At 52.0% G+C, this 24801-nt stretch overlaps 1 protein-coding gene across 1 annotated transcript in view; it reads right to left on the minus strand.

The window, feature by feature from the left end:
- The window catches only part of LOC109882545 (protein phosphatase 1 regulatory subunit 14C), a 44459-nt gene that overhangs the window by 9044 nt on the left and 10614 nt on the right, over positions 1-24801 (minus strand). Inside the window, exon 2 of the mRNA XM_031836725.1 lies at positions 4318-4401. Within this exon, the coding sequence (XP_031692585.1) occupies positions 4318-4401 (84 nt within the window). The remainder of the gene's footprint in view (positions 1-4317; positions 4402-24801) is intronic.

The following is a 24801-nucleotide window of genomic DNA, read 5'->3' on the forward strand; positions in this document are numbered from 1 at the left end:
GAGAGAGAGAGACAGAGAGAGAGAGAGAGGAGAGCAGAGACAGAGAGAGAGAGACAGAGAGAGAGACAGAGACAGAGACGAGAGAGAGAGACAGAGAGAGAGACAGAGAGAGCACAGAGAGAGAGATACAGAGAGAGAGACAGAGAGAGAGAGAGAGAGAGAGAAGAGACAGACAGAGAGACAGAGAGAGAGAGAGAGGAGGAGAGAGAGAGAGAGACAGGGAGGGAGAGAGAGAGAGAGAGAAAGGTGAGGTGAGAGAGAGGAGAGAGAAAGGGAGGGAGGGAGAGGAGAGGAGAAGAAAAGGGAGGGAGGGAGAGAGAGAGAGAAGAGGAAAGAGAGAGAGAGGGAGAGAGAAAGGGAGGGAGAGAGAGAGAGAGAAAGTGAGGGAGAGAGAGAGAGAGAGAAGAGGGAGGGAGAGAGAGATGAGAGAGAGAGGGAGAGAGAGAGAGAGAGAGAGAGAGAGAGAGAGAGAGAGAGAGAGAGAGAGAGAAAGGGAGGAGAGTGAGAGGAGAGAGAAGAGAGAAAGGGAGGGAGAGATGAGAGAGAGAGAGAGAGAGAGGAAAGGGAGGGAGAGAGGAGATGTAGATGTTTACAACGTAAGGTATTTGACATTCCATATCAATAAAGTTTATTGAACTAAATAGAGACCCGAGATATTAAGCACAACTGTATATAAACAGCCAGGCACCAAGAGAGCCAGCAATTTACTATAAATTAGTATAATGTTGTTTAAGAGTATTATGAAGGTCTAGTGAGATATAGATGGAGGTTTAATACCCTGACCTAGTGAGATTATACATGGAGGAGGTTTAATATCCTGACCTAGTGAGATATACATGGAGGAGGTTTAATATCCTGACCTAGTGAGATATACATGGAGGTTTAATATCCTGACCTAGTCAGATATACATGGAGGTTTAATATCCTGACCTAGTGAGATATACATGGAGGAGGTTTAATATCCTGACCTAGTGAGATATACATGGAGGAGGTTTAATATCCTGACCTAGTGAGATATACATGGAGGAGGTTTAATATCCTGACCTAGTGAGATATACATGGAGGTTTAATATCCTGACCTAGTGAGATATACATGGAGGTTTAATACCCTGACCTAGTCAGATATACATGGAGGAGGTTTAATATCCTGACCTAGTGAGATATACATGGAGGAGGTTTAATATCCTGACCTAGTGAGATATACATGGAGGTTTAATACCCTGACCTAGTGAGATATACATGGAGGAGGTTTAATATCCTGACCTAGTGAGATATACATGGAGGAGGTGTAATATCCTGACCTAGTGAGATATACATGGAGGAGGTTTAATATCCTGACCTAGCCTGGCGCAGGTCTACAATTTTGTTTCTGGTGTCCTTTGACAGCTCTTTTGTCTTGGCCATAGTGGAGTTTGGAGTGTGACTGTTTGAGGTTGTGGACAGGTGTCTTTTATACTGATACCAAGTTCAAACAGGTACCATTAATACAGGTAACGAGTGGAGGACAGAGGAGCCTCTTAAAGAAGAAGTTACAGGTATGTGAGAGCCAGAAATCTTGCTTGTTTGTAGGTGACCAAATACTTATTTTCCACCATAATTTGCAAATAAATTGATAAAAAATCCTACAATGTGATTTTCTGGATTTTTTTTCTCATTTTGTCTGTCATAGTTGAAGTGTACCTATGATGGAAATTACAGGGCTCTCTCATCTTTTTAAGTGGGAGAACTTGCACAATTGGTGGCTGACTAAATACTTTTTTGCCCCACTCTATGTATATTAAAAAACTATATATATATGTGTGTTTTTTAGTATCAGTCAAAAGTTTGAACACACAGTTTGTCTTTATTTTTTGAATTTCCTACATTGTAGAATGATAGTGAAGACATCAAAACTATCGAATAACACAATATGGAATCATGTAGCAACCAAAAATGTAAATTAAAATGACATTAATTACAATTAAAAAATATATTTTATATTTGAGATTCCTAAAAGTAGCCACCCTTAGCCCTTGATGATAGCTTTGCATACTCTTGGCATTCTCTCAGCCAGTTTCCTGAGGTAGTCACCTGGAATGCATTTCAATTAACAGACGTGCTTTGTTAAAAGTTAATTTGTGGAATTTCTTGCCCTATTTGGTAAAAGACCAAGTCCATATTATGTCAAGAACAGCTCAAATTAGCAGAGAGAAACTTCATTCCATCATTACTTTAAGACATGAAGGTCAGTCAATTTCAAGAACTTTGAAAGTTTCTTCAAATGCAGTCGCAAAAAACCATCAAGAGCTATGATGAAACTGGCTCTCATGAGGACCGCCACAAAAATGAAATACCCAGAGTTCCCTGCAGCACAAATAGAAGCTACACGAGTTCAAGAAACAGACAACACCAACTGTTCAGAGGAGACTGTGTCAATCAGGCCTTCAATGGTTGAATTGCTGCAAAGAAACCATTACTAAAGGACACCAATAATAAGAAGAGACTTGCTTGGGCCAAGAAACACAAGCAATGGATATTAGACCGATGGAAATCTATCCTTTGGTCTGATGAGACCAAATTGGAGATTTTTGGTTCCAACCGTAGTGTCTTTGTGAGACGCGGTGGGAGTAAACGGATGATCTCCGCATGTGTATTTCCCACTGTGAAGCATGGAGGAGGAGGTGTTATGGTGCTGGTGACAATGTCTGGAATGTATTTTGAACGCATGCTACCACAGCATTCTACAGCGATATGCAAATTGGAGATTTTTGGTTCCAACCGCTGAGTCTTTATGAGACGCAGAGGAGGTGAATGGATGAACTCTGCATGTGAGGTTCCCATCGTGAAGCATGGAGGAGGTGTGGTGGTGCTTTGCTGGTGACACTGTCAGTGATTTATTTTGAATTCATGGCACACTTAACCCGCATGGCTACCACAGCATTCTGCAGTGATATGCCATCCCATCTGGTTTGCGCTTAGTGGGACTATCATTTGTTTTTTAACAGGACAATGACCCAACACACCTCCAGGCTGTGTAAGGGCTATTTGACCAAGAAGGAGAGTGATGGAGTGCTGCATCAGATGACCTGGCCTCCACAATCACCAGACCTCAACCCAACTGAGATGGTTTGGGATGAGTCGGAAAGCAGAGTGAAGGAAAAGCAGCCAACATGAGCTCAGCATATATAGGAACTCGTTCAAGACTGTTGGAAAAGCATTCCAGGTGAAGCTGGTTGAGAGAATGCCAAGAATGTGCAAAGCTGTGGGGTGACTTTACCTTCATTAATCTGATGACTGTTATTCAATTAATCCACTAGCTAGGTTTAACTGACTTCATTTAATCCACTAACTAGGTTTAATGTTACCCGATTAAAATAATAATGTAATCATGCAGAGGTTGTTTAAAGAGTTACCATCTCTTGAATTAAACTCTATCAAAAGGTATCCATTTTATACATTAATAAACCGTCATTTTATTAATCATAATATCTATATATCATCATTCTGAACAGTCGTAACCTCATGCATCTGCAAAAACCCTAGCCTTACTCATGATTCAGTACTACACCAATTGGTTTAACAACTGATTTACTAGCTAACTAAATAATAACATATAATAACACTTACTACATGAGACAAAGGTCCCTAGTGGACTGACAAAATATGATGGCTTGTTACAACATAGATGGGGGGGGGGGGGGGGGGGGGGGGGAGTTCACTTATCGTCGAGACATTTCAGAATTATTCTCACAGTAACGGAAGTAGTTTCCCCATGAACCCCCGGCGGGTTGGAGTAAGAAATCATGAATGCTTTGACATGTGAAATGCCTTCGGTCGTCATCTCCGTCGAAACCTCTTCTTGGAAAGTATTTTGGTTGAGTCACCTGTAGGCTCTGATTGTCCAGAAGAGGTCACGATGTCCATCTTAGTTGTCTGGTCTCCAGTGAGCGTCCATTCCTCAGAACAGCTACTTAACGTCCTCTCTCCACCTCGGGTAGATAGTCAAAGTTCCAAACCACTTTACACACACAGCTGCAGACTGGCAGTGTCTTGCTCTGGTAGGTGAGTTAATTTCTTCACCTTGTGTTGAGGTTGGTTTCAACCATTTCAAACGTACATCGCTCACGTTTCCTTGTCTAATTATTCTACAATGTAGAAAATAGTAAAAACATAAATAAATAAAAACCCTTGAATGAGTATGTGTGTCCAAACTTTTGACTGTGTATATTTACAAAATAAATATATGGGGGGTTGGAAATGATGCAGAAAATTGCATCAGAATTAAAGCTGATCTACCCCCCCCCCCGCCCAAAATATTAATAAATAAATACAATTTACCTGTAGTTTGACAGCTCTCTCATCTTCACTGTTGACTTCCAGCAGGTCATCAATATCTATCTCTACCTCCGGCATCTCCTCTTCCTGCAACACAAGACACACACACACAGTCAGTGATACACACACCAGAAAGTATTACATATGGAGATCAAGCACGACAATGGGCTACAGGACGTTGTCACGGTATCTCTGTTCATTCACATTGTGTTCCTTGTCCGTAGCTTCATGCCTGCTCATACCAGAACCCCCACTGCCACCATGGGGTACTACTCTGTTCAAAACTTTGACATCAGAAAACCGCTTGCCCACACCATCTGCCCGGGAACAGTTGAAACTGGGAAGGGCACACTTCTCCAGTATGTGCAGAAATTTGTTGGTTGTGTAAACCCAGCTTGTTTTAGCTTGTTGTAGCCAGCCTGTTGCTAGCTAGCATCACTGGTAAACACATGGATGTAATGTTAGCTAGCAAGCTAAGGATGTTGGGTAATGCACTGATAAACACCATGCAGCTTGTCACTTATTTAGGATAGTTTGGTAGATTTCTGATGAAGTTGTAGACATGTTCGCATCAGTCGGTCCGTACTTCAGCATGTTTCCAAAGCACCAATCACTACGTTGTAACGTTGGGTCAGCTAAATGTGCAGCATCAGATTTATATGTCTGCATTGCATTGTCTTCATTTTGGCAGATTAACTCACGTTTGTTTCTGAACAAACGTTTGCTCCTTTTATCTTCTCAGGAATGCAGACAACAACCCATACTATTCTGATGCATAAAGAAGACAGACAACAACCCATACTATTCTGTTCCAGAAAGAAGTCAGACAACAACCCATACTATTCTGTTCCATAAAGAAGTCAGGCAGACAACAACCCATACTATTCTGTTCCATAAAGACAGACAACAACCCATATTATTCTGTTCCATAAAGACAGACAACAACCCATACTATTCTGTTCCATAAAGACAGACAACAACCCATACTATTCTGTTCCATAAAGACAGACAACAACCCATACTATTCTGTTCCATAAAGACAGACAACAACCCATACTATTCTGTTCCATAAAGAAGACAGACAACAACCCATACTATTCTGTTCCATAAAGACAGACAACAACCCATACTATTCTGTTCCATAAAGAAGACAGACAACAACCCATACTATTCTGTTCCATAAAGAAGACAGACAACAACCCATACTATTCTGTTCCATAAAGACAGACAACAACCCATACTATTCTGTTCCATAAAGACAGACAACAACCCATACTATTCTGTTCCATAAAGACAGACAACAACCCATACTATTCTGTTCCATAAAGAAGACAGACAACAACCCATACTATTCTGTTCCATAAAGACAGACAACAACCCATACTATTCTGTTCCATAAAGACAGACAACAACCCATACTATTCTGTTCCATAAAGACAGACAACAACCCATACTATTCTGTTCCATAAAGAAGTCAGGCAGAGTTGGTACCAAGATTGAACTGGGTCATCATTCCTCACTGGCCACCTGGGAATATTTACAAACTATGTTTACACATAATGATTTCATTGTGTATTACATCATATTCTTAGCTAGGAATATGACTATTAGCATCAGCCATAATTCATCAACGGCACCATACAGGGTTCGATAGGGAACACATTTTGGCTCAGTGAAGAGGAACTCTTGGGGTTCTATATTTGGTTCAGTGAAGAGGAACTCTTAGGGTTCTATATTTGGTTCAGTGAAGAGGAACTCTTAGGGTTCTATATTTGGTTCAGTGAAGAGGAACTCTTGGGGTTCTATATTTGGTTCAGTGAAGAGGAACTCTTAGGGTTCTATATTTGGTTCAGTGAAGAGGAACTCTTAGGGTTCTATATTTGGGTCAGTGAAGAGGAACTCTTAGGGTTCTATATTTGGTTCAGTGAAGAGGAACTCTTAGGGTTCTATATTTGGTTCAGTGAAGAGGGACTCTTAGGGTTCTATATTTGGTTCAGTGAAGAGGAACTCTTAGGGTTCTATATTTGGTTCAGTGAAGAGGAACTCTTGGGGTTCTATATTTGGTTCAGTGAAGAGGAGCTCTTAGGGTTCTATATTTGGTTCAGTGAAGAGGAACTCTTGGGGTTCTATATTTGGTTCAGTGAAGAGGAACTCTTGGGGTTCTATATTTGTTTCAGTGAAGAGGAACTCTTGGGGTTCTATATTTGGTTCAGTGAAGAGGAACTCTTGGGGTTCTATATTTGTTTCAGTGAAGAGGAACTCTTGGGGTTCTATATTTGGTTCAGTGAAGAGGGACTCTTGGGGTTCTATATTTGGTTCAGTTCAGTGAAGAAGAACCCCTAGGGTATATGAAGCAAGCGATAGAACATTCTTGCAACCAAAACGGGTGCACGTGCACAGTCCTGCAATATGTATGATATAGAACACACAGCAGAATGAGAGAGAGATAAGTGGGTCATGGTGATTATATGAGGTCTGTGGGGCTGAGGACATGATGATGAGGAGGAGTAACAGGAGGAGGCGGAGTGGGCGTCGGGAAATGTCAAAGCTCAGCCCTCTAATCTGCTGCGCAACAAGGTGAGAGAGAAGGGAAGATCCCTCCCCCATTGAGACAGAGAGAGTGGTAGAGGAAGGGAAAGGTTAAAGAGGAGAAAAGAGAGAAGCTCTCCCTCTCATCTCCCTCCTCGCTCTCCTCTCTCTCCCTCTCTTCTCCCTCTCTCTCTATCTCCCTCTCCCTCTCCTCTCCCTCTCTCTCTCCCTCTCCTCTCTCTCTCCCTCCCCTCTCCCTCTCCTCTCCCTCTCCTCTCCCTCTATATTCCCTAAATACATCCTGTAGCTGTAGAGCTTCTTAGATGGAGGAAGGGACACGGTGAGCTGTGGAATGAAGAAACAGCTAAGTGAATCACACTGAACAGGCTTAAAGAACAGTGAAGGGATACAGTGAATTGTGGAATGAAGACACAGCTAACAGCTAAGAACAGAAAGAAGGCTGTGCGTCTTTAAAATAATGGTGCTAATGTTTAAAACCCATAAAATAATTATGTAAATGTTTATAACCCATTCAGAAGTCTTAAACAAGTTGCATATTGACTGGCTGGCCTGACTCGCAGGTCTCTCTCTAGTGATGTCTCTATAAAGGGTCCTAGCTGGCCTGACTCGCAGGTCTCTCTCTAGTGATGTCTCTATAAAGGGTCCTAGCTGGCCTGACTCGCAGGTCTCTCTCTAGTGATGTCTCTATAAAGGGTCCTAGCTGGCCTGACAATACACATTCTCTCTCTAGTGATGTCTCTATAAAGGGTCCTAGCTGGCCTGACTCGCAGGTCTCTCTCTAGTGATGTCTCTATAAAGGGTCCTAGCTGGCCTGACAATACACATTCTCTCTCTAGTGATGTCTCTATAAAGGGTCCTAGCTGGCCTGACAATACACATTCTCTCTCTAGTGATGTCTCTATAAAGGGTCCTAGCTGGCCTGACAATACACATTCTCTCTCTAGTGATGTCTCTATAAAGGGTCCTAGCTGGCCTGACAATACACATTCTCTCTCTAGTGATGTCTCTATAAAGGGTCCTAGCTGGCCTGACAATACACATTCTCTCTCTAGTGATGTCTCTATAAAGGGTCCTAGCTGGCCTGACAATACACATTCTCTCTCTAGTGATGTCTCTATAAAGGGTTGTATCTTCCTGGTCTCTCTGGGGAAGAATAGGACAATTTGAGGAGAGAGGAGAGAGAGAAAGGGAGAGAGAGAGAACGCGAGACAGAGAGGGAGGGTGAGAGAGGGCGAGAGAGAGAGAGAGAGAGAGAGAGAGAGAGAGAGAGAGAGAGAGAGAGAGACAGAGAGGAGTCTAAACAACCTCTGATCTTTTCTCCTTGTTTTAAGTCATATATCTGGCACTGGGCCAGCTGTGTGTTGTAATGTACACTCTTATCTGTGTATGTTTTGAATCTATTCCAGTCAGCATCTAGCAGTATCTAGCTATCCATCTATAATTGGGGACAGATTGTAGCGGCTGAGCCGTTGTTGCTTCTAGACCTTTCCGCTTCACAAAATCAGCACTTACAGTTGACCGGGGGAAGCTTGAGCAAATTTGACGAGCTGACTTGTTGGAAAGGTGTGCATCCTGTGACGGTGCCATGTTGAAAGTCACTGAGCTCTTCAGTACGGGTCATTCTACTGACAATGTTTGTCTATGGAGATCGCATGGCGGTGCGCTTGATTTTTATACACCCGTCAGCAACCAAATAGCCGAATCCACTAATTTGAAGGGGTGTCCACATACTTTGGGCCAAGTAGTGTATCATGCGTGAAAAGATCCCACCAATGTTGAATGAACAAATTATCTGTCAACATTTAGAAAAATCGTACCAGAAACGTCCTACTTCCATCACCGCTGTCATTACTATCTTTTTATACGGTATGATGTGAAAATAATGAATGGAAACATGGTTTGTGTTCTACAGCGGCTGGTAAATAAATCACACAGAGGAAGACTAGGAGAAAACAATACCTATAAAACCCCTCCCCCCTCAGTCAGGAGAAAAACCCTTTACTTAGCTACAGGGGGGAAGGGGGGGATTTAAAAAAAATCAGGGTCAGTCGTTTAAACAGCCGTTATCATTTATGGTGTTTCGAGGAGCTCGCTCCCCCTCAGGCCTGACCTGTCAGTCAGTCAGTCTGGGGAACCTGCAGGGCCTAATGATCAATGACAATCTGTTCAATGATGGACAGAAAGTGCACATATGATGGCTGGTTAGTCTGACCTAGAACTCCTGTAATCCTTAGTGCATTACTAATAATGTGTTAATATGTAGCCTGTCTGTCCATGGTAATAATGTAGCCTGTCTGTCCATGGTAATAATGTAGCCTGTCTGTCCATGGTAATAATGTAGCCTGTCTGTCCATGGTAATAATGTAGCCTGTCTGTCCATGGTAATAATGTAGCCTGTCTGTCCATGGTAATAATGTAGCCTGTCTGTCCATGGTAATAATGTAGCCTGTCTGTCCATGGTAATAATGTAGCCTGTCTGTCCATGGTAATAATGTAGCCTGTCTGTCCATGGTAATAATGTAGCCTGTCTGTCCATGGTAATAATGTAGCCTATACTGTGATACCACTGACCGATACTGACAGATGTAACCATGGAAATACGCAAATCTAATGGCTTAGTGAAGACCGATAATATAATAACAATGTCTTCTGAGATTTAGTTGAGTGTTACTTTAATTCAAGGTCGCCTTTGAGGTCAAATGAAACCGGACTTGACTTCTGTACATTCATTCTACAAAAAGGTCAATAGGCCAGACCTGTTCAATCGATCACAGAGACAGATCACATACATTAACAAAACACTCCAACCAGGACGGAATGAAGCACAGACCAGACCTGTTCAATCGATCACAGAGACAGATCACATACATTAACAAAACACTCAAACCATGACCGAATGAAGCACAGACCAGACCTGTTCAATCGATCACAGAGACAGATCACATACATTAACAAAACACTCCAACCAGGACCGAATGAAGCACAGACCAGACCTGTTCAATCGATCACAGACAGATCACATACATTAACAAAACACTCCAACCAGGACCGAATGAAGCACAGACCAGACCAGGAAATCGAACTCCCAATCAAATGTATTTTATAAAGCATCAACAGTGGCTAGGAAACCTCCCTAGAAAGACAGGAACCGGAAGGAACTGGGCCTGGGATGGGACCAGTATTGTGACAAAATTTAAACAGGAAGCAGACCAAACTCTAAAATCCTGCTTTGTGTTATAATATAGTGTGCTACAGCTTGGAAAAGAAATACCTGAGACTCTGGATAACAACATAAAGCTTGTTTTCAACATCAGGGCTGTTTTCCTAAAGAAGTTACATCCACTTTGTGTTTTGTTTCCTTGCCACGATAATAACGAATATCGTCATACTGGTAGCGTCTCAGCCCTAGAAGAACCAGGCTCTGAGGGGTGACCTGTCCTCTACTGGTAGCGTCTCAGCCCTAGAAGAACCAGGCTCTGAGGGGTGACCTGTCCTCTACTGGTAGCGTCTCAGCCCTAGAAGAACCAGGCTCTGAGGGGTGACCTGTCCTCTACTGGTAGCGTCTCAGCCCTAGAAGAACCAGGCTCTGAGGGGTGACCTGTCCTCTACTGGTAGCGTCTCAGCCCTAGAAGAAGCAGGCTCTGAGGGGTGACCTGTCCTCTACTGGTAGCGTCTCAGCCCTAGAAGAACCAGGCTCTGAGGGGTGACCAGTCCTCTACTGGTAGCGTCTCAGCCCTAGAAGAACCAGGCTCTGAGGGGTGACCTGTCCTCTACTGGTAGCGTCTCAGCCCTAGAAGAACCAGGCTCTGAGGGGTGACCTGTCCTCTACTGGTAGCGTCTCAGCCCTAGAAGAACCAGGCTCTGAGGGGTGACCAGTCCTCTACTGGCTGTACTGGGTAGAGAGGAACCAGGCTCTGAGGGGTGACCAGTCCTCTACTGGCTGTACTGGGTAGACCAGAGGAACCAGGCTCTGAGGGGTGACCAGTCCTCTACTGGCTGTACTGGGTAGACCAGAGGAACCAGGCTCTGAGGGGTGACCAGTCCTCTGCTGGCTGTACTGGGTAGACCAGAGGAACCAGGCTCTGAGGGGTGACCAGTCCTCTGCTGGCTGTACTGGGTAGAGAGGAACCAGGCTCTGAGGGGTGACCAGTCCTCTACTGGCTGTACTGGGTAGAGAGGAACCAGGCTCTTGAGGGGTGACCTGTCCTCTACTGGCTGTACTGGGTAGAGAGGAACCAGGCTCTGAGGGGTGACCTGTCCTCTACTGGGTAGACCAGAGGAACCAGGCTCTGAGGGGTGACCAGTCCTCTACTGGCTGTACTGGGTAGAGAGGAACCAGGCTCTGAGGGGTGACCAGTCCTCTACTGGCTGTACTGGGTAGACCAGAGGAACCAGGCTCTGAGGGGTGACCAGTCCTCTACTGGCTGTACTGGGTAGACCAGAGGAACCAGGCTCTGAGGGGTGACCAGTCCTCTACTGGCTGTACTGGGTAGAGAGGAACCAGGCTCTGAGGGGTGACCAGTCCTCTACTGGCTGTACTGGGTAGAGAGGAACCAGGCTCTGAGGGGTGACCAGTCCTCTACTGGCTGTACTGGGTAGACCAGAGGAACCAGGCTCTGAGGGGTGACCAGTCCTCTACTGGCTGTACTGGGTAGACCAGAGGAACCAGGCTCTGAGGGGTGACCAGTCCTCTGCTGGCTGTACTGGGTAGAGAGGAACCAGGCTCTGAGGGGTGACCAGTCCTCTACTGGCTGTACTGGGTAGAGAGGAACCAGGCTCTGAAGGGTGACCTTTCCTCTACTGGCTGTACTGGGTAGAGAGGAACCAGGCTCTGAGGGGTGACCTGTCCTCTACTGGCTGTACTGGGTAGACCAGAGGAACCAGGCTCTGAGGGGTGACCAGTCCTCTGCTGGCTGTATCGAGTAGAGATTATAGGAGGGCATTGCCATTTAGGCCAGATCGTTCTTCAAGATGGTCAAACATAGATAACCAGTAGGGTCAAATTATAATTACATTGGGTGCAGCAGTTCAACACTTCAGGAGTAAATGTCAGTTGGCTTTTCCCAAACCTTCAAGGACATAGGGGATTCAGTGTTCAATCAATAGACTGTAGCCACAGTAGAGGACAGTCTTCACAGTGCTGTATAACATATTGACCAACGCATCAGCTTCATTTTCATGATCTGTTCTCCGTTTGTCTAACATTGAGCTTCACATGATAGTGTGGATCTGGTTCTAACAGAGGAAGATAGGGGGAGGAGGCGTGTTGTTGACAAGGTCATAGGAGACACAGACAGAGAGAGAGAGATAGAAGCTAGGACTTATAGTCAAGCTCTGAAAACCAGACTGTATAATATGTATAAGCTGGAAGTAGAAGCCTAAGTGTTGTTGTTCATTAGTTTACTGTAATTAGGGGAGGGGTGGTAGGGTGAGGGGAGGGGTGGTAGGGTGAGAGGAGGGGTGGTAGGGTGAGGGGTGGGGTGGTAGGGTGAGGGGAGGGGTGGTAGGGTTAGGGGAGGGTTGGTAGGGTGAGGGGAGGGGTGGTAGGGTGAGGGGAGGGGTGGTAGGGTGAGGGGAGGGGTGGTAGGGTGAGGGGAGGGGTGGGGTGGTAGGGTGAGGGGAGGGGTGGTAGGGGGAGGGGAGGGGTGTTAGGGTGAGGGGAGGGGTGGGGTGGTAGGGTGAGGGGAGGGGTGGTAGGGTGAGGGGAGGGGTAGTAGGGTGAGGGGAACATAATAAAATGAACATTTAAAAAAAATACCAAACCCTAACCACACTGCTAACCTCATGCATAACCCTAACCACACTGCTAACCTCATGCATAACCCTAACCACACCGCTAACCGTAATGCATAACCCTAACCACAGTGCTAACCTCATGCCTAACCCTAACCACACTGCTAACCTCATGCATAACCCTAACCACACTGCTAACCTCATGCCTAACCCTAACCACACTGCTAACCTCATGCCTAACCCTAACCACACTGCTAACCTCATGCCTAACCCTAACCACACTGCTAACCTCATGCATAACCCTAACCACACTGCTAACCTCATGCCTAACCCTAACCACACTGCTAACCTCATGCATAACCCTAACCACACCGCTAACCTCATGCCTAACCCTAACCACACTGCTAACCTCATGCATAACCCTAACCACACCGCTAACCGTAATGCATAACCCTAACCACAGTGCTAACCTCATGCCTAACCCTAACCACACTGCTAACCTCATGCATAACCCTAACCACACTGCTAACCTCATGCATAACCCTAACCACACTGCTAACCTCATGCCTAACCCTAACCACACTGCTAACCTCATGCCTAACCCTAACCACACTGCTAACCTCATGCATAACCCTAACCACACTGCTAACCTCATGCCTAACCCTAACCACACTGCTAACCTCATGCATAACCCTAACCACACTGCTAACCTCATGCATAACCCTAACCACACTGCTAACCTCATGCCTAACCCTAACCACAGTGCTAACCTCATGCCTAACCCTAACCACACTGCTAACCTCATGCATAACCCTAACCACAGTGCTAACCTCATGCCTAACCCTAACCACACTGCTAACCTCATGCCTAACCCTAACCACACTGCTAACCTCATGCCTAACCCTAACCACACTGCTAACCTCATGCCTAACCCTAACCTCATGCCTAACCCTAACCACACTGCTAACCTCATGCCTAACCCTAACCACACTGCTAACCTCATGCCTAACGCTAACCACACTGCTAACCTCATGCCTAACCACACTGCTAACCTCATGCATAACCCTAACCACAGTCCTAACCTCATGCATAACCCTAACCACACTGCTAACCTCATGCATAACCCTAACCACACTGCTAACCTCATGCATAACCCTAACCACACTGCTAACCTCATGCATAACCCTAACCACACTGCTAACCTCATGCATAACCCTAACCACACTGCTAACCTCATGCCTTACCCTAACCACACTGCTAACCTCATGCATAACCCTAACCACAGTGCTAACCTCATGCCTAACCCTAACCACACTGCTAACCTCATGCATAACCCTAACCACACTGCTAACCTCATGCATAACCCTAACCACACTGCTAACCTCATGCATAACCCTAACCACATTGCTAACCTCATGCCTAACCCTAACCACACTGCTAACCTCATGCCTAACCCTAACCACACTGCTAACCTCATGCATAACCCTAACCACACTGCTAACCTCATGCATAACCCTAACCACACTGCTAACCTCATGCCTAACCCTAACCACACTGCTAACATCATGCATAACCCTAACCACACTGCTAACCTCATGCATAACCCTAACCACACTGCTAACCTCATGCCTAACCCTAACCACAGTGCTAACCTCATGCCTAACCCTAACCACACCGCTAACCTCATGCCTAACCCTAACCACAGTGCTAACCTCATGCCTAACCCTAACCACAGTGCTAACCTCATGCCTAACCCTAACCACACTGCTAACCTCATGCCTAACCCTAACCACACTGCTAACCTCATGCATAACCCTAACCACACTGCTAACCTCATGCCTAACCCTAACCACACCGCTAACCTCATGCCTAACCCTAACCACAGTGCTAACCTCATGCCTAACCCTAACCACACCGCTAACCTCATGCCTAACCCTAACCACAGTGCTAACCTCATGCCTAACCCTAACCACAGTGCTAACCTCATGCCTAACCCTAACCACACTGCTAACCTCATGCCTAACCCTAACCACAGTGCTAACCTCATGCCTAACCCTAATCACACTGCTAACCTCATGCCTAACCCTAACCACACTGCTAACCGTAATGCATAACCCTAACCACAGTCCTAACCTCATGCCTAACCCTAACCACACTGCTAACCTCATGCCTAACGCTAACCACACTGCTAACCTCATGCCTAACCCTAACCACACTGCTAACCTCATGCCTTACCCTAACCATACTGCTAACCGTGATGCATAACCCTAACCACACTGCTAACCTCATGCCTAACCCTAACCACACTGCTAACCGTAATGCATAACCCTACCGATAATGTTGCTGCTACCCTCTCTTATGACCGAAAAGAGCTTTTGGATATCAGAACAGCGATTACTCACCTCGAACTGGACAAATATTTTCCTTTAATGAGTCCGACGCGAAGGATATACTGCTATCCGGGGAGAACAGGCCAAAATCCCCGTCATTCGCGTGGAGAAAAGACAGAAATAGAGGGGGTGGAGATCAGGGTGCCTCGTCGGCGAGTGGGTAACCCGCCTCTACTATCCGTTCCATCGGACAACATGCAATCACTGGAGAATAAACTGGATGATCTCCGTTCGAGACTATCCTACCAACGGGGTATTAAACTGTAATATCTTATGTTTCACCAAGTCGTGGCTGAACGACGACATGGATTGGCTAGGTCTTCCGGCCACTCAATCAGCTGTATAAGGTCATAAACAAACAAGAAAATGGTCACCCAGAAGAGGTGCCCCTATTGGCCGTGGACTTTAAGGCAGGCAAACTTGAATCTATTTTACCTAACTTCTACCAGCATGTCACGTGCAAACAGAGGGGGAAAAATCTAGACCCCCTTTACTCCACACACAGAGACACATCCCCCACCCTCCATTTGGCAAATCTGACCATAAATCTATCCTCCCCATTCTTGCTTACAAGAAAAACTAAAGCAGGAAGTACCAGTGGCTCGCTCAATACGGAAGTGGTCAGATGACTCAGATGCTAAACTACAGGACTGTTTAGCTAGCACAGACTGGAATATGTTCCAGGATTCATCCAATGGCATTGAGGAATACACCACCTCAGTCATCGGCTTCATCAATAAGAACATCGACGACGTCATCCCCACAGTGACCGTATTTACATTTCCCAAACAGAAGCCATGGATTACAGGCAACATCCGCACCGAGGAAAAGGCTAGAGGAGCGGGACACTAAATCCCGCTCTGCCCTCAAACGAACCATCAAACAGGCAAAGCGTTAATACAAGTCTAAGATTGAATCCTACTTACACGGCTCTGATGCCCGTTGGACTTGGCAGGGTGAGCTGCCCAGTGATGCAAGCCTTCCAGATGAGCTATAATGCCTTTTATGCTCGCTTCGAGGCAAGCGAGACTGAAGCATGCATGAGAGCCCCAGCTGTTCCGGACGACTGTATGATCATGCTCTCAGTAGCCAACGTGAGCAAGACCTTTTTAAACAGGTCGACATTCACAAGGACATCCTGCCGGGCCGCCCCCCAGGCAACAACACATCTGCCACGCTGATCCTCAACATGAGGGTCCTTCAGGGGTGCGTGATTAGCCCCCTCCTGTACACCCCTGTTCACCCATGACTGCGTGGCCAAGCACGACTCCAACACCATCATTAAGTTTGCTGATGACAACAGTGGTAGGCCTGATCACCGACAACGAAGAGACAGCCGATAGGGTTAACTCTACCTACATGTAAATATTACCTCAATTACCTCGACTAACCACATCTGTATTGGTACCCCCTGTATATAGTCTCCACATTGACTCTGTACCGGTACCCCCTGTATATAGTCTCCACATTGACTCTGTACCGGTACCCCCCTGTATATAGCCTCCACATTGACTCTGTACCGGTACACCCTGTATATAGCCTCCACATTGACCCTGGACCTGTACCCCCTTTATATAGCCTCCACATTGACCCTGGACCTGTACCCCCTTTATATAGCCTCCACATTGACCCTGGACCTGTACCCCCTTTATATAGCCTCCACATTGACTCTGTACTTGTACCCCCTGTATATAGCCTCCACATTGACTCTGTACCGGTACCCCCTGTATATAGCCTCCACATTGACTGTGTACCGTAACACCCTGTATATAGCTTCCACATTGACTCTGTACCATAACACCCTGTATATAGCCTCCACATTGACTCTGTACCGGTGCCCCCTGTATATAGCCTCCACATTGACTCTGTACCGGTGCCCCCTGTATATAGCCTCCACATTGACTCTGTTCCGGTGCCCCCTGTATATAGCCTCCACATTGACTCTGTACCGGTGCACCCTGTATATAGCCTCCACATTGACTCTGTACTGGTACCCCCCTGTATATAGCCTCCACATTGACTCTGTACCAGTACCCCCTGTATATAGCCTCCACATTGACTCTGTACCGGTGCCCCCTGTATATAGCCTCCACATTGACTCTGTACCGGTGCACCCTGTATATAGCCTCCACATTGACTCTGTACCGGTACCCCCCTGTATATAGCCTCCACATTGACTCTGTACCGGTGCCCTGTATATAGCCTCCACATTGACTCTGTACCGGTGCCCCCCTGTATATAGCCTCCACATTAACTCTGTACCGGTACCCCCCTGTATATAGCCTCCACATTGACTCTGTACCGGTACCCCCTGTATATAGTCTCCACATTATGTACCGGTACCCCTGTATATAGCCTCCACATTGACTTTGTACTGGTACCCCCTGTATATAGCCTCCACATTGACTCTGTACCGGTGCCCCCTGTATATAGCCTCCACATTGACTCTGTACCGGTACCCCCTGTATATAGCCTCCACATTGACTCTGTACCGGTCCACCTGTATATAGCCTCCACATTGACTCTGTACCGGTGCCCCCTGTATATAGCCTCCACATTGACTCTGTACCGGTGCCCCCTGTATATAGCCTCCACATTGACTCTGTACCGTAACACCCTGTATATAGCTTCCACATTGACTCTGTACCATAACACCCTGTATATAGCCTACACATTGACTCTGTACCGGTGCCCCCTGTATATAGCCTCCACATTGACTCTGTACCGGTGCCCCCTGTATATAGCCTCCACATTGACTCTGTACCGGTGCCCCCTGTATAGCCTCCAAATTGACTCTGTACCGGTGCACCCTGTATATAGCCTCCACATTGACTCTGTACTGGTAACCCCTGTATATAGCCTCCACATTGACTCTGTACCTGTACCCCCTGTATATAGCCTCCACATTGACTCTGTACCGGTGCCCCCTGTATATAGCCTCCACATTGACTCTGTACCGGTGCACCCTGTATATAGCCTCCACATTGACTCTGTACCGGTACCCCCTGTATATAGCCTCCACATTGACTCTGTACCGGTGCCCCCTGTATATAGCCTCCACATTGACTCTGTACCGGTGCCCCCTGTATATAGCCTCCACATTGACTCTGTACCGGTGCCCCCTGTATATAGCCTCCACATTAACTCTGTACCGGTACCCCCTGTATATAGCCTCCACATTAACTCTGTACCGGTACCCCCCTGTATATAGCCTCCACATTGACTCTGTACCGTACCCCCTGTATATAGTCTCCACATTATGTACCGGTACCCCCTGTATATAGCCTCCACATTGACTTTGTACCGGTACCCCCCTGTATATAGCCTCCACATTGACTCTGTACCGGTGCCCCCTGTATATAGCCTCCACATTGACTCTGTACCGGTACCCCCTGTATATAGCCTCCACATTGACTCTGTACCGGTGCCCCCTGTATATAGCCTCCACATTGACTCTGTACCGGTACCCCCCTGTATATAGCCTCCACATTAACTCTGTACCGGTGCCCCCCTGTATATAGCCTCCACATTAACTCTGTACCGGTACCCCCTGTATATAGCCTACACATTGACTCTGTACCGGTGCCCCCTGTATATAGCCTCCACATTGACTCTGTACCGGTGCCCCCTGTATATAGCCTCCACATTGACTCTGTACCGGTGCCCCCTGTATATAGCCTCCAAATTGACTCTGTACCGGTGCACCCTGTATATAGCCTCCACATTGACTCTGTACTGGTAACCCCTGTATATAGCCTCCACATTGACTCTGTACCTGTACCCCCTGTATATAGCCTCCACATTGACTCTGTACCGGTGCCCCCTGTATATAGCCTCCACATTGACTCTGTACCGGTGCACCCTGTATATAGCCTCCACATTGACTCTGTACCGGTACCCCCTGTATATAGCCTCCACATTGACTCTGTACCGGTGCCCCCCTGTATATAGCCTCCACATTGACTCTGTACCGGTGCCCCCTGTATATAGCCTCCACATTGACTCTGTACCGGTGCCCCCTGTATATAGCCTCCACATTAACTCTGTACCGGTACCCCCCTGTATATAGCCTCCACATTAACTCTGTACCGGTACCCCCTGTATATAGCCTCCACATTGACTCTGTACCGGTACCCCCCTGTATATAGTCTCCACATTATGTACCGGTACCCCCTGTATATAGCCTCCACATTGACTTTGTACCGGTACCCCCCTGTATATAGCCTCCACATTGACTCTGTACCGGTGCCCCCTGTATATAGCCTCCACATTGACTCTGTACCGGTACCCCCTGTATATAGCCTCCACATTGACTCTGTACCGGTGCCCCCTGTATATAGCCTCCACATTGACTCTGTACCGGTACCCCCCTGTATATAGCCTCCACATTAACTCTGTACCGGTGCCCCCTGTATATAGCCTCCACATTAACTCTGTACCGGTACCCCCTGTATATAGCCTCCACATTGACTCTGTACCGGTGCCCCCTGTATATAGCCTCCACATTGACTCTGTACTGGTACCCCCCCTGTATATAGCCCCCACATTGACTCTGTACCGGTACCCCCCTGTATATAGCCTCCACATTGGAGGCTATATACAGCTCCTCCCATGCCCCTGCCTTCCCAGCCCCTCCCATGCCCCTGCCTTCCCAGCCCCTCCCATGGCCCTGCCTTCCCAGCCCCTCCCATGCCCCTGCCTTCCCATCCCCTCCCATGGCCCTGCCTTCCCAGCCCCTCCCATGCCCCTGCCTTCCCAGCCCCTCCCATGGCCCTGCCTTCCCAGCCCCTCCCATGCCCATGCCCCTACCTTCCCAGCCCCTCCCATGGCCCTGCCTTCCCAGCCCCTCCCATGGCTTTGCCTTCCCAGCCCCTCCCATGGCTTTGCCTTCCCAGCCCCTCCCATGCCCCTGCCTTCCCAGCCCCTCCCAGCCCCTGCCTTCCCAGCCCCTCCCATGCCCCTGCCTTCCCAGCCCCTCCCAGCCCTTCCCAGCCCCTCCCATGGCCCTGCCTTCCCAGCCCTTCCCATGGCCCTGCCTTCCCAGCCCCTCCCATGGCCCTGCCTTCCCAGCCCCTCCCATGGCCCTGCCTTCCCAGCCCCTCCCATGGCCCTGCCTTCCCAGCCCCTCCCATGCCCCTGCCTTCCCAGCCCCTCCCATGCCCCTGCCTTCCCAGCCCCTCCCATGGCCCTGCCTTCCCAGCCTCTCCCATGGCCCTGCCTTCCCAGCCCCTCCCATGCCCCTGCCTTCCCAGCCTCTCCCATGGCCCTGCCTTCCCAGCCCCTCCCCTGCCCCTGCCTTCCCAGCCCCTCCCAGCCCCTGCCTTCCCAGCCCCTCCCATGCCCCTGCCTTCCCAGCCTCTCCCATGCCCCTGCCTTCCCAGCCCCTCCCATGCCCCTGCCTTCCCAGCCCCTCCCAGCCCCTGCCTTCCCAGCCCCTCCCATGCCCCTGCCTTCCCAGCCCCTCCCAGCCCTTCCCAGCCCCTCCCATGGCCCTGCCTTCCCAGCCCTTCCCATGGCCCTGCCTTCCCAGCCCCTCCCATGGCCCTGCCTTCCCAGCCCCTCCCATGGCCCTGCCTTCCCAGCCCCTCCCCTGCCCCTGCCTTCCCAGCCTCTCCCATGGCCCTGCCTTCCCAGCCTCTCCCATGGCCCTGCCTTCCCAGCCTCTCCCATGGCCCTGCCTTCCCAGCCTCTCCCATGGCCCTGCCTTCCCAGCCCCTCCCCTGCCCCTGCCTTCCCAGCCCCTCCCATGGCCCTGCCTTCCCAGCCCCTCCCAGCCCCTCCCATGGCCCTGCCTTCGCAGCCCCTCCCATGGCCCTGCCTTCCCAGCCCCTCCCATGGCTTTGCCTTCCCAGCCCCTCCCATGCCCCTGCCTTCCCAGCCCCTCCCAGCCCCTGCCTTCCCAGCCCCTCCCATGCCCCTGCCTTCCCAGCCCCTCCCAGCCCTTCCCAGCCCCTCCCATGGCCCTGCCTTCCCAGCCCTTCCCATGGCCCTGCCTTCCCAGCCCCTCCCATGGCCCTGCCTTCCCAGCCCCTCCCATGGCCCTGCCTTCCCAGCCCCTCCCAGCACCTCCCATGGCCCTGCCTTCCCAGCCCCTCCCATGGCCCTGCCTTCCCAGCCCCTCCCATGGCCCTGCCTTCCCAGCCCCTCCCATGCCCCTGCCTTCCCAGCCCCTCCCATGCCCCTGCCTTCCCAGCCCCTCCCATGGCCCTGCCTTCCCAGCCTCTCCCATGGCCCTGCCTTCCCAGCCCCTCCCATGCCCCTGCCTTCCCAGCCTCTCCCATGGCCCTGCCTTCCCAGCCCCTCCCCTGCCCCTGCCTTCCCAGCCCCTCCCAGCCCCTGCCTTCCCAGCCCCTCCCATGCCCCTGCCTTCCCAGCCTCTCCCATGCCCCTGCCTTCCCAGCCCCTCCCATGCCCCTGCCTTCCCAGCCCCTCCCAGCCCCTGCCTTCCCAGCCCCTCCCATGCCCCTGCCTTCCCAGCCCTTCCCAGCCCCTCCCATGGCCCTGCCTTCCCAGCCCTTCCCATGGCCCTGCCTTCCCAGCCCCTCCCATGGCCCTGCCTTCCCAGCCCCTCCCATGGCCCTGCCTTCCCAGCCCCTCCCCTGCCCCTGCCTTCCCAGCCTCTCCCATGGCCCTGCCTTCCCAGCCTCTCCCATGGCCCTGCCTTCCCAGCCTCTCCCATGGCCCTGCCTTCCCAGCCTCTCCCATGGCCCTGCCTTCCCAGCCCCTCCCCTGCCCCTGCCTTCCCAGCCCCTCCCATGGCCCTGCCTTCCCAGCCCCTCCCAGCCCCTCCCATGGCCCTGCCTTCGCAGCCCCTCCCATGGCCCTGCCTTCCCAGCCCCTCCCATGGCCCTGCCTTCCCAGCCCCTCCCATGGCCCTGCCTTCCCAGCCCCTCCCATGCCCCTGCCTTCCCAGCCTCTCCCATGGCCCTGCCTTCCCAGCCCCTCCCCTGCCCCTGCCTTCCCAGCCCCTCCCCTGCCCCTGCCTTCCCAGCCCCTCCCATGGCCCTGCCTTCCCAGCCCCTCCCATGGCCCTGCCTTCCCAGCCCCTCCCATGGCCCTGCCTTCCCAGCCCCTCCCATGGCCCTGCCTTCCCAGCCCCTCCCATGGCCCTGCCTTCCCAGCCCTCCCATGCCCCTGCCTTCCCAGCCTCTCCCATGGCCCTGCCTTCCCAGCCCCTCCCCTGCCTTCCCAGCCCCTCCCCTGCCCCTGCCTTCCCAGCCCCTCCCATGGCCCTGCCTTCCCAGCCCCTCCCATGGCCCTGCCTTCCCAGCCCCTCCCATGGCCCTGCCTTCCCAGCCCCTCCCATGGCCCTGCCTTCCCAGCCCCTCCCCTGCCCCTGCCTTCCCAGCCCCTCCCCTGCCCCTGCCTTCCCAGCCCCTCCCATGGCCCTGCCTTCCCAGCCCCTCCCATGGCCCTGCCTTCCCAGCCCCTCCCATGGCCCTGCCTTCCCAGCCCCTCCCATGCCCCTGCCTTCCCAGCCCCTCCCATGCCCCTGCCTTCCCAGCCCCTCCCATGGCCCTGCCTTCCCAGCCCCTCCCATGGCCCTGCCTTCCCAGCCCCTCCCATGGCCCTGCCTTCCCAGCCCCTCCCCTGCCCCTGCCTTCCCAGTCCCTCCCATGGCCCTGCCTTCCCAGCCTCTCCCATGGCCCTGCCTTCCCAGCCCCTCCCATGGCCCTGCCTTCCCAGCCCCTCCCATGGCCCTGCCTTCCCAGCCCCTCCCATGGCCCTGCCTTCCCAGCCCCTCCCATGCCCCTGCCTTCCCAGCCTCTCCCATGGCCCTGCCTTCCCAGCCCCTCCCCTGCCCCTGCCTTCCCAGCCCCTCCCCTGCCCCTGCCTTCCCAGCCCCTCCCATGGCCCTGCCTTCCCAGCCCCTCCCATGCCCCTGCCTTCCCAGCCCCTCCCATGGCCCTGCCTTCCCAGCCCCTCCCATGGCCCTGCCTTCCCAGCCCCTCCCATGGCCCTGCCTTCCCAGCCCCTCCCATGCCCCTGCCTTCCCAGCCTCTCCCATGGCCCTGCCTTCCCAGCCCCTCCCCTGCCCCTGCCTTCCCAGCCCCTCCCCTGCCCCTGCCTTCCCAGCCCCTCCCATGGCCCTGCCTTCCCAGCCCCTCCCATGGCCCTGCCTTCCCAGCCCCTCCCATGGCCCTGCCTTCCCAGCCCCTCCCATGGCCCTGCCTTCCCAGCCCCTCCCCTGCCCCTGCCTTCCCAGCCCCTCCCCTGCCTTCCCAGCCCCTCCCATGGCCCTGCCTTCCCAGCCCCTCCCATGGCCCTGCCTTCCCAGCCCTTCCCATGGCCCTGCCTTCCCAGCCCCTCCCATGCCCCTGCCTTCCCAGCCCCTCCCAGCCCTTCCCATGGCCCTGCCTTCCCAGCCCTTCCCATGGCCCTGCCTTCCCAGCCCCTCCCATGGCCCTGCCTTCCCAGCCCCTCCCATGGCCCTGCCTTCCCAGCCCTTCCCATGGCCCTGCCTTCCCAGCCCCTCCCATGCCCCTGCCTTCCCAGCCCCTCCCAGCCCTTCCCATGGCCCTGCCTTCCCAGCCCTTCCCATGCCCCTGCCTTCCCAGCCCCTCCCAGCCCTTCCCATGGCCCTGCCTTCCCAGCCCTTCCCATGGCCCTGCCTTCCCAGCCCCTCCCATGGCCCTGCCTTCCCAGCCCCTCCCATGGCCCTGCCTTCCCAGCCCTTCCCATGGCCCTGCCTTCCCAGCCCCTCCCATGCCCCTGCCTTCCCAGCCCCTCCCAGCCCTTCCCATGGCCCTGCCTTCCCAGCCCTTCCCATGGCCCTGCCTTCCCAGCCCCTCCCATGGCCCTGCCTTCCCAGCCCCTCCCATGGCCCTGCCTTCCCAGCCCCTCCCATGCCCCTGCCTTCCCAGCCCCTCCCATGGCCCTGCCTTCCCAGCCCCTCCCATGGCCCTGCCTTCCCAGCCCCTCCCATGCCCCTGCCTTCCCAGCCTCTCCCATGGCCCTGCCTTCCCAGCCCCTCCCCTGCCCCTGCCTTCCCAGCCCCTCCCCTGCCCCTGCCTTCCCAGCCCCTCCCATGGCCCTGCCTTCCCAGCCCCTCCCATGGCCCTGCCTTCCCAGCCCCTCCCATGGCCCTGCCTTCCCAGCCCCTCCCATGGCCCTGCCTTCCCATCCCCTCCCCTGCCCCTGCCTTCCCAGCCCCTCCCCTGCCTTCCCAGCCCCTCCCATGGCCCTGCCTTCCCAGCCCCTCCCATGGCCCTGCCTTCCCAGCCCTTCCCATGGCCCTGCCTTCCCAGCCCCTCCCATGCCCCTGCCTTCCCAGCCCCTCCCAGCCCTTCCCATGGCCCTGCCTTCCCAGCCCTTCCCATGGCCCTGCCTTCCCAGCCCCTCCCATGGCCCTGCCTTCCCAGCCCCTCCCATGGCCCTGCCTTCCCAGCCCTTCCCATGGCCCTGCCTTCCCAGCCCCTCCCATGCCCCTGCCTTCCCAGCCCCTCCCAGCCCTTCCCATGGCCCTGCCTTCCCAGCCCTTCCCATGGCCCTGCCTTCCCAGCCCCTCCCATGGCCCTGCCTTCCCAGCCCCTCCCATGGCCCTGCCTTCCCAGCCCCTCCCATGCCCCTGCCTTCCCAGCCCCTCCCATGCCCCTGCCTTCCCAGCCCCTCCCATGGCCCTGCCTTCCCAGCCTCTCCCATGGCCCTGCCTTCCCAGCCCCTCCCAGCCCTTCCCATGGCCCTGCCTTCCCAGCCCTTCCCATGGCCCTGCCTTCCCAGCCCCTCCCATGGCCCTGCCTTCCCAGCCCCTCCCATGGCCCTGCCTTCCCAGCCCCTCCCATGCCCCTGCCTTCCCAGCCCCTCCCATGCCCCT

This window comes from Oncorhynchus kisutch, linkage group LG12 (genome assembly GCF_002021735.2).
Source record: "Oncorhynchus kisutch isolate 150728-3 linkage group LG12, Okis_V2, whole genome shotgun sequence".
Lineage (NCBI taxonomy): Eukaryota > Metazoa > Chordata > Actinopteri > Salmoniformes > Salmonidae > Oncorhynchus > Oncorhynchus kisutch.